At 36.1% G+C, this 15,723-nt stretch overlaps 1 protein-coding gene across 1 annotated transcript in view; it reads right to left on the bottom strand.

Moving 5' to 3' along the window:
* Positions 1 to 15,723, bottom strand: part of RYR3 (ryanodine receptor 3) — a 777,114-nt gene that overhangs the window by 267,797 nt on the left and 493,594 nt on the right. The window contains exons 31-32 of the mRNA XM_069097663.1: positions 14,944 to 15,107; positions 9,586 to 9,751 (exon numbers count right to left, since the gene is read on the bottom strand). Of these exons, the coding sequence (XP_068953764.1) occupies positions 9,586 to 9,751; positions 14,944 to 15,107 (330 nt within the window). The remainder of the gene's footprint in view (positions 1 to 9,585; positions 9,752 to 14,943; positions 15,108 to 15,723) is intronic.

The following is a 15,723-nucleotide window of genomic DNA, read 5'->3' as shown; positions in this document are numbered from 1 at the left end:
AAATATTTTTAAAGTGGAGGGGAAGATAGAGGAAGTGGGGGGAGAGGCACATGAACATTATTCTCATCAGAATTGGCCTCAAGAAGTAATAACATACACACATAATTGAGTACAGAAATCTATCTTACCCTACAGGGAAGTAGAAGAGGAAGGGGATAAGAAAAGGGGGGAGGGGAGATGTAAGGAAGGGCATATTTGGGGAGGCAGTTGTCAGAAGCAAAATACTTTTGAGGAAGGACAGGGTGAAAGGAGAGAGAGAATAGAATAAAAGGGGTAGGGGAATAGGATAGAGGTAAAAACATGGTTGTGAAAAAAATTTTTTGAAGCAAGTTTCTCTGACAAAGTCCTCATTTCTCATATAGAGAACCGAGTCAAATGTACAAAAATAGGAGCCATTCCTCAACTGATGAACAATCAAGAGATATGAACAATTTTTAGATGAAGTAATCAAAGCTAGCTATAGCCATATGAGAAAGTGCTCTAAAATCACTATTGACTGGAGGAACGCGAATTGAAACAATTCTGAGTTACTACCTCATATGACAAATGTTGGAGGGGAGGTGGGAAAAATACAACATTAATGTACTGTTGGTGAAGTTGTGAACTGATTCATTTATTCGTTACAGCAATTTGGAGCAATGCCCAAAGGACAACAAAACCATGCATACCTTTTGACCTAGCAATGCCACTCCTAGGTCAGTATTCAGAAATAGATTAAAAAAAACAACAAAAAGGAAATGGATCTATATGCACAGAAATATTTATAGCAGCTCTTTCCTGGTGGCAAGAAGTTGGAAATTGGGGCGATGTTCATCAACTGGGAAACAGCTGAACATATTATGCTATGTGATTGTGATGGAAATACTATTGGGCTGTAAGAAATGATGAGCAGGATGCTCTCAGAAAAACCTGGGAAGACTTACATAAGCTGATATAAAGTGAAATATACTTCAAAGGAGAAGAAGGCTTGGGAAAATGATATTGCAAAAGAGAAATTCTTAAAACCAAGAATAGCCTATCTGATAGAAATGAGTATATAATCTTACAGAGGAAAAAACTGAGTCTTTATTGAAATAGAAGATTTCCAAGAATTCTTGGAAGTAAGAGCAATTCTGTAAGATGATCAGCTGTGAATGACTTGGCTATTCTCGGCAATACAATAATCCAAGACAACTCCGAAGGACTTAAGATGAAACATGCTATCTATCTCCAGACAAATAACTGTCTGAATACAGATTGAAGCATACTTTTTTTTAAACTTTATTTTTTTGGCTATTTCTTTTACAACATAACTAATATGGAAATATGCAAAAGCATGCCTACAAATATAAAACCCATATCGAATTGCTTGCCTTCTCAAGGAGGGAGGTGGGAAGGGAGGAAGGGACAGAATTTGGAACTCAAAATTTTAAAAACAAATGTTTTTAAAATTTTTTTTAATTTAAAAAATTGCTTTTAAACATAACTGGGCAAAAACAAAATACTAAGTACTAAAATAAGCACAATGATTTATGTTTTCATAGTCCATTCTTACCGATCAAATGTGAATATTTGTCTGTTTCTCTTGATCCTTGCATGTACATTTCAAATATTTATTCAGTTCTGATCCTTCCATTAAGAATTCTTGCAAATCTTCTATTTCAATAAAGACTCATTTTTTTCCTCTATAAGATTATATACTCATTTCTGTCAGATAGGCTATTCTTGGTTTTAAGAATTTCTCTTTTGCAATATCATTTTCCCAAGCCTTCCTCTTCTTTGAAATTACACCTGTCAAATCTTGTGTGATTCTGAGCATGGTTCCTTTGTACTTAAAAAAAATGCCTGCTATATTTTTTCCCCCTGACCTTGAAATTCTAGATTTTGGCTATAATTTTCTGAGGAATTTTCATTTTGAGATTTCTTTCATGAGGTGGCCAGAGGATCTTTCTCTTTTCACTTTGTCATATGGGTCTAATATATCTTGGCAATTAAAAAAAATGTATTTTCTTTAATTATGGTAGCCATGCCTTTTTTGTCATGATTATCAGGTAGTCTGATGAGTCTTAGTTTGTCTCTTTCAGATTTGTATTCCAGGTCAACTTTTTGATAATATATACTTTGAATTTTCTTCAATCTTTGATTTTTGTTTTAATATTCCTTATGGTCTCATGGATTCATCAGTTTCTGTTTGACCCATTCTAGTATTCAGAGAGTTCAATTCTTGGGCAAGATTTACCACTATCTGTTTCCTACTTAGCTATTCAATTTTGTATCTCTTCTCTGTTTTTTCCAAGTACTCTTACAATATTTGTGGCAAGGACATTCTTTTCACAAACTCTTTACTTAGATTTTTTGTGGATTTATCCCTCAGGATTATCCTTGTCCAAGATATTTCTTCACTGTGGTGTTCCCTCTGAGACTATTTCCAATTGTTCCTGAATATATCTTGTTCATACATAGTTGTTTGCATGTTGTCCCTTTCCTCCATTTGACTGTGAGCTCTTGGACACTAGGGACTAGTATTTCTTTGCAGCCCCAGCACTTATCATAGTATCTGGCATAGAGGAGGTACTTAATAAATGCTTTTGACTTGGGAACCTGATGTTTTCTTCCATTTATTCAAATTTCCAGCCTTAATTTCTGTATCTTGGGTTTGTGTTTAGGTCAAACATTATTCCAGTACTCCTGGTTGATGTTGGGGGATCCTGTTTGAACTTCAGTTCCATAGTTAAGACTTGACCATACCTTCTGAAGGAATTGTCTGATCTTTCCTTTTCTTTCCTTTTTTCTCCCTTTCTTTAAGTCAATAGTATTTTTTCCAATTACATGTAAAAATAGTTCTCAACATTCATTTTTAATAAGATTTTGAGTTCCAAATTTTCTCCCTCCCTCTTTCCTTTCCCCCTCCCAAAGAAAGCAAGTAATATGATATAGGTTATACATGTGTAATCATGTTAAACATACTTCCACATTAGCCATGTTGTGAAAGAAGAAACAGAACAAAAGGGGAAAATAACAAAAAACAAAAATGAAAATAGTATGTTTTGATCTCATCCATAGTTCTTTCTCTGGATGTGGATAACAGTTTCTTGGAATTGTCTTGTATCAATGAAAAGAGCTAAGTAAATCATAGTTAATCATTGTACAATGTTGCTCTTACTGTGTACAATGTCCTCCTGGTTCAGCTCACTTCACTTGACATCAGTTCATGCAAGTCTTTACAGATTTTTTTTTTAAATCTGTGCCTGGCCTTTTTTTGTGCTGTGGTTCAGTCACAGCTACTTAGATTCTCAATTCAGTATAGGTTCCCTGGATGTTAGTCTAGCCCTATCTCATGCCATTGATGGGGCCTCTGGGTTACCTTGTGTTGAGTATTGCTCAAGTCCTATTTTATCAAAGACTAGGAACTAGTCTGTCCTTGTATCCTGCCATCTATGGGGTCCCTGGATCACCCCACACTGTATTTATTATATACTGTTGCATTTACCATCACTTCTCCTGGTCTCCTGACCAAGTTGTTTCACACTGTACCTCCTATTTTATCTTGTATGTCCTTCATGCTTTTTCGGGATTCTGGCAGTCTTTTTGTGTAGTAATAGACTGGAAGGAGTTTATAGCTGGCTCTTTTTCTTTATTTTTTCTAGTCCATTTTTAGAGCTGTATATGGGTTTATGGGAGATCTGGGCTCCTCTGCCCTACTATTTTCCCATAACTCCTTTTGCCTTCAATTGTTAAGATGTATCACTGATGGCTGATCTAGTTTTCCCTTGAACTAATAATTGACATTTTATTTCTAATCCTGTGTGAAGGTCAGAACACAGAGATCAGACGATACTGAAACTGCCTTCATAAATCTCTATTTCAGATTGTGACTCTGTTCTCTGTATAGTGGTATTGGGTTGGCAATTAATATCTCTATTGAAAATATATTCTATTTTTCATTTTTCAGATGAGTACATTAATAATGTGAGAAGAAAGGTTTGCAAACTGCTTGGCAGTGTTTAATAGAGAGGTGTAGCATTATGATGAGAAAGAATCCTTCTCATTATTTTGGACACCAGCTCTTTCAGAACAAAAAAAGTGTATAAATATTTTCCCCCTCTTCTCCTTAGATAATTGAAAAATGAAAATGATTACAGAGTTAGAATAATAATCATCCTACTGCCAGGAATCCAGCCATGCCATTTGACCTGTTAAGTGTCTATTAGGATAAGGGATAAGAGCCCTTATCTTTTACTTCAAAATATCACAGAAGCCTGGAATTTTCTACCATCAGAGTATCACTCTCCAGAGGTAACATCTATCATGAGTGGGACAAATTAAAAGAAATTAATAAAGCTCAGTATTAGAAATGTATGTAATCACCTTGGAAAGTTGGTACCAACAAGCACCATATAGACAAAAATAAGGAAACAACGAGAAAGCAAATTACCAGTTTTATGTCACACAGGAATTAGACACTGAAAGAAAAAGGAAGTTAAAAAATTTCCATTCTGACACCCATGGCTATTATTTGAAGCAGATATATAATCTTCAGAAACATAAAGACCTTTTTTATTTGGGTCCTTTGCCCCATTTGCTCCTATACAACCTACCAGAACAGTTTATTAAAAACCTCTGAGTCTCTGGGATGGTTTTGGTCATACTCAAAGGACAGCAGGATTTAGACATGAAATAGACAGCTTTTAGACAACATCTAGCACAACCCTTTAATTTTATAAGTGAGGAAACTGAGGCTCACAGAGGTGAGGCTATCTTCCCAAAGCCAGAAAATGGTAGAGGAAGAACTTAAAGTCAAGTCTTTTGACTCTAGTTCCAATGCTCTTTCTACCACTGTTTATCAAAAGTCAGAGTTTCTTAAATCAATTTGTATTATCAATAATCAAAGTGTTGAGCACTGTGCTTAGCACTAGGGATACAAAGACAGAAACATAGCCATCTCCGTCATCAAGGAAAATGAATATGCACACATACAAGGGAATATCATGTATGTATATAAGTAGATATAAAGTATACACCAAAGTAGATACCAGGTCAATCTGAGGTAAGAAGAGGATGAACTATAACCTGAGAGAAATGGGAAATGCTTTTTGTAGGTGGTGGTGACTGAGCTGAAATTTAAAGGTGTACAAGACTTCTAAGAGGTAAAGGTGAAGAAGGAGCACATTTCAGGCATGGGGGACAGCCACTGAAAAGGCATAGAGATAGGAGATGAAATATTGAGTTTCAGGACAGCAACAGAGCAAAAGGTCAGCTTGGTCACAGAAAAGCGTTTGTGAAAAGTAGTGATGTGAAATTAGTCCGTAAATGTAGGATATAGACCAGATTGTGAAGGGCTTTAAATACCAAATGGAGGAATTCGGAGCTTAATGAGTAGGGGAATGACACACTTAGGTGTTTTAGGAATATCAGTCTGGCAAATGTATAAGGACAGACTGTAAAGGAAGTAAAATTGAGACAGAGAAATCAAATAGGAATTTATTCCATATAGATTAAGAGCAAGGTTAAGAGAGCCTGAAAGAGGGTGGGGACCGGCAAGTGGAAGGAAGGAAATAGAGACAAGAGATGCTGTGATGTTAGAATCAACATTACTTGACAACACAGCTAGTTTTGAAGAAATAGGGAAGTGTAGAAGAGGGGTGGGTTTTGAGGGAAAGTTAATGACTTCTTTTTGGAAATGGTGAATTTGATGCATGAACAGATTTTCCAATTCGAAATGTCCAAGAGATAGCTGGTTATGTGAAATCATCAAAGCTCAGGAGAGGGGCTATAGCAGGATATACAGACTGGAGGAACATCTACAGAGAGAGAGCCTATTGGAGCTGATGAGATCACCAAGAAAGAGAATATACAGAGAGGAGAATACAGGACAGAGCTCTGAAAAATTATCCATAGGGAATAGGAATAGGGACTGCACCTATGATTCCACTGGTATAGGGAATCTCCAGGTAAGGAAATTCTCTTTACAAATATAAACTGCCATATTATCTGAAATTTGTTCTTTTAGGGAACATCCTGGGACACTGAAAGGTTAAGTAAGTTACCCAGGGTCACAAAGCCATATATGTCAGAAGCTAGACTTGAATCAATTTCCTCTTGGCCCTGAGGATAACTCTGTATCTATTACACAATGCTACACTCACAGATATAACATATTTTTGGGGAAAAATGTTAGGGAAGTGCTCCCTTCTGTGACTATACTTTTAAAATTAAAACCAGATTCCTTGTTTTATAATAACTAGAAGAGCCTCTGTCTAATCAAACTGGCAGTATCCAACTTTCCTGGGGAGGTAAGGTACATAGAGTATCAAAGAAGTCAGGCTGAGTTGAACAATCTGCCTTGGCAAGATATTTGGTGGGTTACACTACTGGAAAATCCATGCCTATAATTATTAATTTTTAAACTTAAAGGCACATTAACTACAAGAAAAGGCACAAGGGAGGGAAATGGTGGTAGGCTTCTTCTATTGCCACATATATTACATATATTTTTTCATCCTCCCTCAGTCCAAACACCAATTTTTTTTTCAGAGGACAGATATGTTAATGTAGTCCAAGTTAAAAACCTGTGGCTCACTCAATTCAAATAACTCTTGGATGCCCTTAAAAACTGTAATTAGTTAAGTTGGCAAATTAGGAAGTGTATGACAGTTTCTTTTAGGTCTGCCTGCTTTTATTTTGTTATTCTACTTCTTGAAAACTTTCAATGGTTCCTCACTGTCCACCAGATAAAATCTAAACTCCTTATTCTGGCATTGTTTTCCACTAACTTAGTCTCCTACTATTTTTAATGTAAAATCTTCACTCTGGTCAAACAGATCTAATTCATGGTTTACCAAAATACCTTTTATTTTTTCAGGAATGCCAATTAATTAATTCAGCAAATTCATATTAGGAACTTACTATATCCAAGAGATTTGTAGAGAACACAAGTTAAATAAGATATGGTGCTAGACATGAAGAAGTATATGATTTATGAGATATGTAAACAACATAAAAAGAATTAAGTTCTTTAGGGAGGGTATGAAGTACACAAGAGGAAGATATCACTTATGGCTAAGGAGATCAAGAAAAAACCTAGTGAAAGACACAGGATTTGATCTCAGTCTTAAAGGGTAGACAGGATTTCAACAGTAAAAGTCAGGTATGGAGAAAAAGGAATATCATTTCATTCAAAAGAAACAGTATAAACAAAAGGAAATAGCAGAAGATATGTCTGGAAAGTCCATGATTACCAGGTAGTTGAGAACGTTGAAAAACTACATTATTTAGAATTTATTCTGCAGGCAATGGGAGGCCACTGCTTATAAAAATAACTGTTTTCATTTACAAAAGTGATAATATTACTCTGGCAGTGGTGTATATAAGAGGCTTCAGTGGGAAGGCATTAGACATGGGAAAAGGCCTTTGAAATAGTATAGGAAAGAAGTAATGTGGATTTCAACTTAGGTGATGGTAGGAGGAACAGAAAAGGGAGAATAATTAGAGAAATATTGTAGGTAAAACATTAACTGAACTTAGCAAATGACTAGATGAGGGGGACAACGTAGAGACATAAGTCAAAGAAAATGCTATCATTTGGAATGGAGTCAAGATGATGGAATGAACATTGGTATTTCTGCCCAGCTCTCCCAAAAGGCCCAGACCCCACAACATCCAAAGCAAGTTCTAATTGGCTAGAAAAATGAGTAAACAACAAATAAGAACCTGATCATAAAAAAACTTAGGAACCTTGAAAACATCTACAAGCAAAGCCCCAAAGGAAAATACAGATTGGACAAAGCCCAACAAAAATTCTCAAAAAATGCAATAGCTTTAATTCTAGGTAACTAGAAGGATAATAGTATATTAGCAGACAATGGTTTTATTCCTAGTCTCCTCCCATAAAGGTCTACTTATCATTCAAGACTCATTTCACATCTTACTTTCTGTATCTGTTTTTACCTCCCCAACTAAATGATAAATTTCTTAAAGGAAAAGCCTCTGTCTTAGTTTTTGTTGTTGGAGTTTTTTTGGTATTTGTGTTATATATAATATATTTTGCTATATCATGTTTATTATGGTGTTGTACACACAGTAGGTGTTCAATAAATATATTCACTGACTGTTGTGGTTGGTCAGTGATGACTTGCAAGCTCTATTTTAGCCACTAGAGGACAACATATTTACAACTACAAATGAGGTTTTCATTGCCTGACCATTCATATGTAATCTACTCCCCCTTTCATTAAACTACCACCATATAGTGATCTAAATTAATCAATCAAATCAATTGCTAGTAAATAGAGTTTTCTTTTTTTAGCTCTTCTTTTCCATAAGGAAAAACAGGGTAGGCATAACATAAGGAATAGCATAAGGAAACCTGGATTGGGAAGTAGGAAATCCAAATTCTAGTCTGATTTAGAAAAGAATTATATTAATTAATTAATTAATTATATTGCCAACATTGGCAAGCCACTTTCCCTCTCTAGGTTTCAGTTTCCTTCTCTGTAAAATGAGGGTTTTATATCTTTTAGATTCAGTATTAAAGGATTCCATGTTGAAACATCTGTCCCAAAGAAAGATTTCTTGATTTAAGATAAAATTTGTAATAAGCTTTCAAATTATATCATTAGCTATTGATTGGAACTACTACAGAGGTTAATGAGGACATCTTTCTGTTTTATTGAGGGGGAAACTGAGGCCCAAAGCAAGGGAGTAGTCAATATAAGGCCACCCCCAATTAGAAAGAGAACTGTGGTACAATTTTAGTTTCAAAAGTTTATCATCCTTCAGCTCTATTTCTAGATCTCTTAGCATATTTGTCTCTGTTTCTTTCCCTACATATTGTGAATTCTTTTACTGACACCCATAAAATGTGCAACTTACAGACTAAATAAAACTGAGAAGTAGTCAGTAGGCCTCTAATGCGGCTTGTTGCACATTAGTTCCAAGATTAAATTCCTAACAGAAGTAAAGATGATTTTGGTTCAAGAGTTCACAGTATGTCTCAGTCCCAGTCTGCTTCCTTCTGTTTAACTGGTCTGTAGGACACCTAATTGTTTAATTACTTTTAAAAACTGTACTTATTGAAAACAGCAAAGAATCATTTTAGTATGGAAATCAGATGACATAAGAAAAATAAGAACTGAAATTTATTTATTTATTTATTGCTTTTTGGAGGGCAATTGGGGGTTAAGTGACTTGCCCAAGGTCACACGGCTAGTTTTTATGTTAAGTGTCTGGGGCCGGACTTGAACTCAGGTCCTACTGACTCCAGGGCCGGTGCTCTATTCACTGTGGCACCTAGCCACCTCTAGAACTGAAATTTAAATAGAAACAGAAAATGAGTATATGGTAGTATACTGTATCACTTCAACTTCATCATCCTCTCTAAGTATTACTACATTCTAGAAAAGACATTATTACCAAGGCTGTCTAAGATATGACACATGCACAGATGATGATATCCTAGAAGCCTTTCTCCTACTGCCGTAAAGAAACTACTGTAGCTAAAACTACTTTCAATCGTGTAAGAAAGACATGAAGCTAGAACACAGATGCTTTGCAAAGCATGCGTGCACTGCTACTACTCCCTACTAATTGTTCAACTGCTGCTGATACCTGGTAGCAGGTGTCCAGTTCTTTCCCATTGGCTGAGAAGGATATCATGCCTGTGGCCAAGTCAATGAGGCAGCCAATTTCTAGGTCCACATTACTTCGACTTGATCTCTGGGAACTGGCGATTACATCTCCACCCCAAACCATGTAGCAGTTGCTGCGCTTCACACTAGGAACCAAAATTTAAAAGAAAAAAAAAGAGGATTAAAAGGTACTAAGTCTAGCCTCTGGGAGCTAATAACTAAAGCTGAGTAATGATAATGCCTTAGGTAACATTATTTTAGATGTATATCCAAAATTGATCAACTTGAATGAATTTTCCTAAATAAAACCATACTTTACCATAGTTTACCAAACATAAATCATTACTCTCCACAGACAAGTGGAAATTTGCAAGTTGGCCCACCAACAATTATGTGAAGAGACAACTTTTAGATATTCAATTTATTATCACAGGAAGGCCATGAGACAGGGCAGACTCACACTTTACAAGTGAAAAAAAGTTATGCACCAACATTTTAGACATGCTTAGAGTTATACTAGGAAACAGTATGAAAACAAGAGTCCAGGCTGACAATCTGGTATTCAGGCCAATAAAGCAGGGAACAATCTGGTAATCTTGTCCACATTTTTTCCAAAGATTTATCCTTACAAGGCAAAGCTACAGCACACAGAGTCTTTGGAGACTCTCCTAATTCTTTTGTTGGTTTTCTCTCTCTCCGTAATGCTCTAAGCCAATGTCAGACTACAAACTGTAACAGTATAATGTTACTCCTTTCAGGGATATTTAGATTTTAGTAAGAAACTCTTGAGGTGCAAAAGTACTTTAGTATCCAAAGGATTAAATCTCCAATGAGAGAATTTCAAGGCCTGAAGACTGTTGTGACAAATTTTTGAAGTCTATGCCAGTGAAATCCATAGTACTGGAAAAGTTTCATGCGTGGACCTGGTAACAGACTGCATCTGCTATTTGAGGACTAGCCTTATCTTCTGTGGGGAGGCCCATCACCAGTAAGAAAGCCCTACATGGTAAATTTACCTTGAAGCAGCATTATTCTGATTATTCTGACATATTCAATTATATGTAGGTGGCTCCAGACCAGACTGTGTTTCTTCATCCTAGCCAACTTTAGTTTTGCCACTATGATGTAATTGCTACATCCTCCAAAAGTGAAATCTTAGCCTAGGTTATGTTATTCTAATTGCTAAGGGCCAATTATATCTAGCCAACCTCAGACTCTACCATGTATCTGTAACATACCACTTCCTGTCCTGTCACTACACCAATAATTCTATTGCCAGAGTCTGATTACCATCTCTTGTTTTGGGAATTGTAAACACATCAACTCTGGAAGGAGCATATTAACTGACTGTTCTATTCTTCCATTCAAAGGGGACTGTTAGTGGGTCCCCTGGAACACATCAATTTTGATAGGAGGTTTTGGGAGACAGAACTCCTGGGAGACAGTACCTGCACAGACACTTATGGAAACATCTATGCTAGTTATTGTGGGAGGAGTCAACTGGAAATCCTGGGGTTAATCTAAGCTACCCTGTTAACTCCAAAAAATACTAAGGCTTAGAAAGTGTGAAAAACTATTTCTTCTCTAATTATATAAGTGACAGAGATCAAAAAACTTTGTTCACCAATGTCCCTTACAACAACCCGGTGTGGAAGAATAAGAAAAGCAAATAGCACTTGGAAATCTTTGATGAATTTTTATACCAACTGTTGTGCCTGTTCCTTATCTCATTAATGTAGCAGATTCATTAATATAGCCTAGGCCTTTCATGAGTGGTAATGATGTCAGCAACTTCAATGATGCCTTTTTCCCCTCTGTCTATAACTGCAATTAGCCAGGAACAATTGCCTTCACCTGGAATGAATCCGGTGCACCTTTATCATCCTTCCCTAGTGCTACCTGAATTATCCCTTATGCTCCTACCATTTTGTGGACAGGTACTTGAAAAAGGTCCACTTCCAGAGGCCAATGATGTCTCTTATCACTTCATTGATGTCTACCACTTCATTGATGACATATCGTTAACCTGATCAGATGAGGCACAGATTACAGACTCATCTTGGTGTCAACTTGGGCCGTGGAATATATTATATATAAGGGACCTATGACTTCTTACCTATTTTAATAGAGAAAATCTATGTCTATAATAAGGATCAGTGACTGTTCCATAAGCATTGTCATTTGTACATACAGCCCTGATGATCCTGATACTATTCTTATTTCTACTGCTTTCCATCAGGAGATCCACTGTGAACTTCCCGATATCACTGATGACATGAATCAGAATAAAACTTCAGAGTTCATTACATTGTTTACTTCCTTTTCTTTCTGGTTGTTTTTTGTTTGTTTGTTTGTTTTTAACCCACACTAAGTTTCTGTTCCATTGCTAAGTTCTTTTACCTCTGAGATCAAGTTTGTCAAAAAACAGCCCAACAGGCCATCTAAAAGGTGGGAAGTCCCCTAGAAGAATTTTAGTACTTGGACACCAAAGGGTGGAAATGTTGGAGGAACAGTGCCTATTCCATATAGGCTATTTCTTTTTTACAAAAAAGGCAGTGAAGCTTAACCATTTAAGAGGCTTAACTATTTCAAGTGACTAAGACTTGAACAATTGATAGATTCCTGGTTGCCTAAGGATTAAAAAGCATATAACACAAGGAGTTGGGCCTGATTAGATTTTATGTACATCCTCTGCTGCGATACTAATCAACGCACTTTTTTGATCAAGTGTGCCACTGTGGCATAAGTGAAAGCTATGGGAACTGCAACCACCTGTACAAAGACTGTATACTTGTTGAATACTTCTTTATATTATATTGTTCAGTAAACATTTTATTCAATCTTAGACGGCCTACCAGTATTTCACTTAGTTCCAGTCCTGAGCTTAATCCACCAGAACGACTTGAGTAAGGAGAGCCAAACAACATCGGCTTATTAATTTCATACATAAAACACTGCTTCCAGAACTGAACACAATATTCCAGATGTGGTCTACTAGGTTGGACTATAGTGTCCTTGACCCTATAGATCTCTGAATGTACCTTAAGATCACTTGAGCTGACTCATATAGAATCTGCAATTTTACTACAGCTCCATGATCTTTTTTACCCAATCTGTTGTCTAGTTACTCATACTTGTGAAGTTTATTTATTAAACCAACCTATAAGACATTACATATGAGCTCATTTAATTTAATCTTTTAAATTAGGTAAAATATGCTAGCCTTTTAAGATGCTTTTGGATCTTGATTCTGTCATCTAGTGTGTTGACTATCCCACTGAACTTTGTCAGGTACAAATTTATACAAGCATGCCCATGATATCCATATTGCTGTCAAACAAAAAAGGACTAAGAATAGATCCCTCCATCAATCACCCTCCCACCTCTACCCCAAGAACTCCTTCTAAGCTGACATTGAACAATTAATCACTATAACTTTGGGTGTGGCCATTCATCAAATTCATAAATCTACTTAACTGCATTATCATCTAGTCCAGAGGTTCCCAAAATTATTTGGCCTATCACCCCCTATTTAAAAAAAATTGCTCAACAACTCCTCCCCTCTGAAATCTACTTTCTTTAACCCTTTTTTTTAAATTTGTGTCATTTCAAAAAATAATTTTTTAAAATGACATCTTAAATTTAATAATTTACTATAAATTTTGGGTTTTTTCCCTGCACAAAAACTTTGATGATGCAGTATTACATCATGTAACTGCTAGTAATGTATTATAAACAAGTCATCACATGCACATGTTCCTGCCATTGCATGCTGAACTTCCCAACAATGCATGACATGCTTATCTGCCAAGACTTGCTTGCTAAGACCTGTCAGTGGACTTGACCACTGATTGATTATAACTTGCATTTTGTGTATGTATTTGGAAAATAATGCAATCACTACAACTTTTAACTCTATTATAAAACAGATGAAACATACATGAGCAGTTTTTCAAAATTCTCTTTTCTTCTTTCCTTATGCTTTCATTGCCCCCTTATTTTTATTCAAGATCCCCCAATTACACCTGAGGCTACTGCCATGCCCTGGAACATTCCAGCACCCCACCAGGGTGTGGTATTACCCACTTTGAGAACCTATGCCTACATCTCTACCTTCTGCCTATAGAAAAAGCATAAGACCATGAAAAGCTTTTCTAAAATCTTGGTTAATCTGTATCTCTAGGATCCTCTGATCTACCCATCTACTTGGTCTAGTTAAGGCTCAGGTCCTTAAATTGTAGCTAAAGGTGCTTCTTACAACTCAAGTATGCCCTTTATTGGAAGAAAAGATGACCAGCAACAGGAATTATACATGTCTGATTGACGAGAAGGTATAGAAATTGACAGACTTGCTTAGATAGTACAAATTAGCTGTGAAAGCTAAATCTGTCCATTCAGCAGTCCCACAAGTCTCCTGGGAGTCTTTAACTCCCAGCAGAATGTTATTAGAGTAACGTGTTAATGTTTCATGTTTTAAGTATTTGTCAAAATACATCTATGAACATTTTTTTCTAAGAGTTTCTTTTGTGGTAGAGGGCAAAAAATGGCCTTTCTATATCTGAAAAATAAAGAGGTAAGAAACTGATAAAATATTAAAGCACTAAAGTAAGAAGATACAAAGAGTCACCATTTTTAGACCATCCATAAATGTTAACTTGGTTACTAGTACTCTAAATATGAGATTCTTGTTCAATGTCCAATGAATTGTTATAGTATTAGAAGCACATAACCATACCAATGTCTACGTCCTTGTAATAAATAAAAACAAGATATAAAAAGGTTGCTGCTAAATGAAAAGATGGTTTTTAGGTTGTCCTTAATGAGATAGAGGAAGGAGCTGATAGAGTTGGTTTCATCATATCCCCAAGTGCAAAAAGAATATAATTTCAGGAGATATTTGGTAATTTTGTTTTGCTGTTTTCTTTATTTGCATAAGCAAAAAAAAAGCCCCCACACATGAATACAGCATACATTATGTAAATAAAAGCTGTTGAAGAAGACAAGAGGGTAGAAAAAGGACTTGATAAAATCCTCCAAAGCCATATAAAATATGATTAACTACTCAAAGACTTCAATGTAAGGGTGAGTATGAAGGAAGACAGAAAAAATATGTTGGAAAATTTGGTTCAGGATTAAGAAACCCAAGAGGCTAAAAATTTAAAAACTATACAGAAGTTTCACTTTGATATAATTGCTCTCAATATCACATCCAATACAGGTGGGGGTGATTCAATGGAAGGTAGGAGCACATAGGTTTCTGGGAATGCATTACAAAAGGGAAAAGGATATGTGAAGATGCCTGTGATGGACACCTGACTTTTGAGGGAACCCCATTTACCTTTCATGGACCCGGCCTCTTTCATCTCCCAGAGTTACGGTCACTGTGCAGTTTTTATTCAAGTCAAACTTCTCACTGTATAAGTGGTAGTCTGGTGTCACCCACCCAACCCAGGTGTAGGAAGGGTCCTGGCCAGCAAATATGCGCACAGAATAATAGCACTGCTGTAGAGAAAATATGAAGGGTTAATGAAAAAAGCTAAAGCACTGCAGAACAAGTTCTAGAGTACCAATGTTGGTTGAAAACAAAAGCAATAAGATGGCAAAGCATTTAGGGTTCTCTCTTAGGTTTTTACTATGTGGTAATTCTTTCTCAGTGGCCATATTGGGTTCTCAAGATGCACTAGGTGACTATATATATGAAATAAGGGCTGATCAGAGATCATGGCTTCCTAGTTGTTGACTTCTTGTCTATCCTTTAAAAGCTCATCAAAGTACCAGTATTCTCTCCCCTTTGCTATAAAATAATAAAGACAGATTAAAGACCAGGAACAGTCATTTAGAATGGTGTTACATATACAGAAGAAACTAATGACAAAATACGTTACTGTAAAATGCCAAAAATAATTTTAACATTCACAATGACTTAAAGATTTAATGACTTATAAAGCTTTTACTCTGGTGTGCTAGGTTAACCTCAAAGTTACTGAAGAGAAAAAAGCAAACCTAGTCAAGCATCAATATTTGTTTTACGTGTATGTTCTATCAGTAGTCATTAAACTTTACTGAAGTTAGATTCCTCTCTGTACAATGTAACTCTGGGGAATCTATGTTCTTATAA

This window comes from Petaurus breviceps, unplaced genomic scaffold (genome assembly GCF_028583685.1).
Source record: "Petaurus breviceps papuanus isolate PSGF00001 unplaced genomic scaffold, PetGlider_PUasm1.0 37, whole genome shotgun sequence".
Classification (NCBI taxonomy): Eukaryota; Metazoa; Chordata; class Mammalia; order Diprotodontia; family Petauridae; genus Petaurus; species Petaurus breviceps.
The sequence above is the reverse complement of the archived record's forward strand: the minus strand, read 5'-3'. Positions and strand labels throughout refer to the sequence as shown.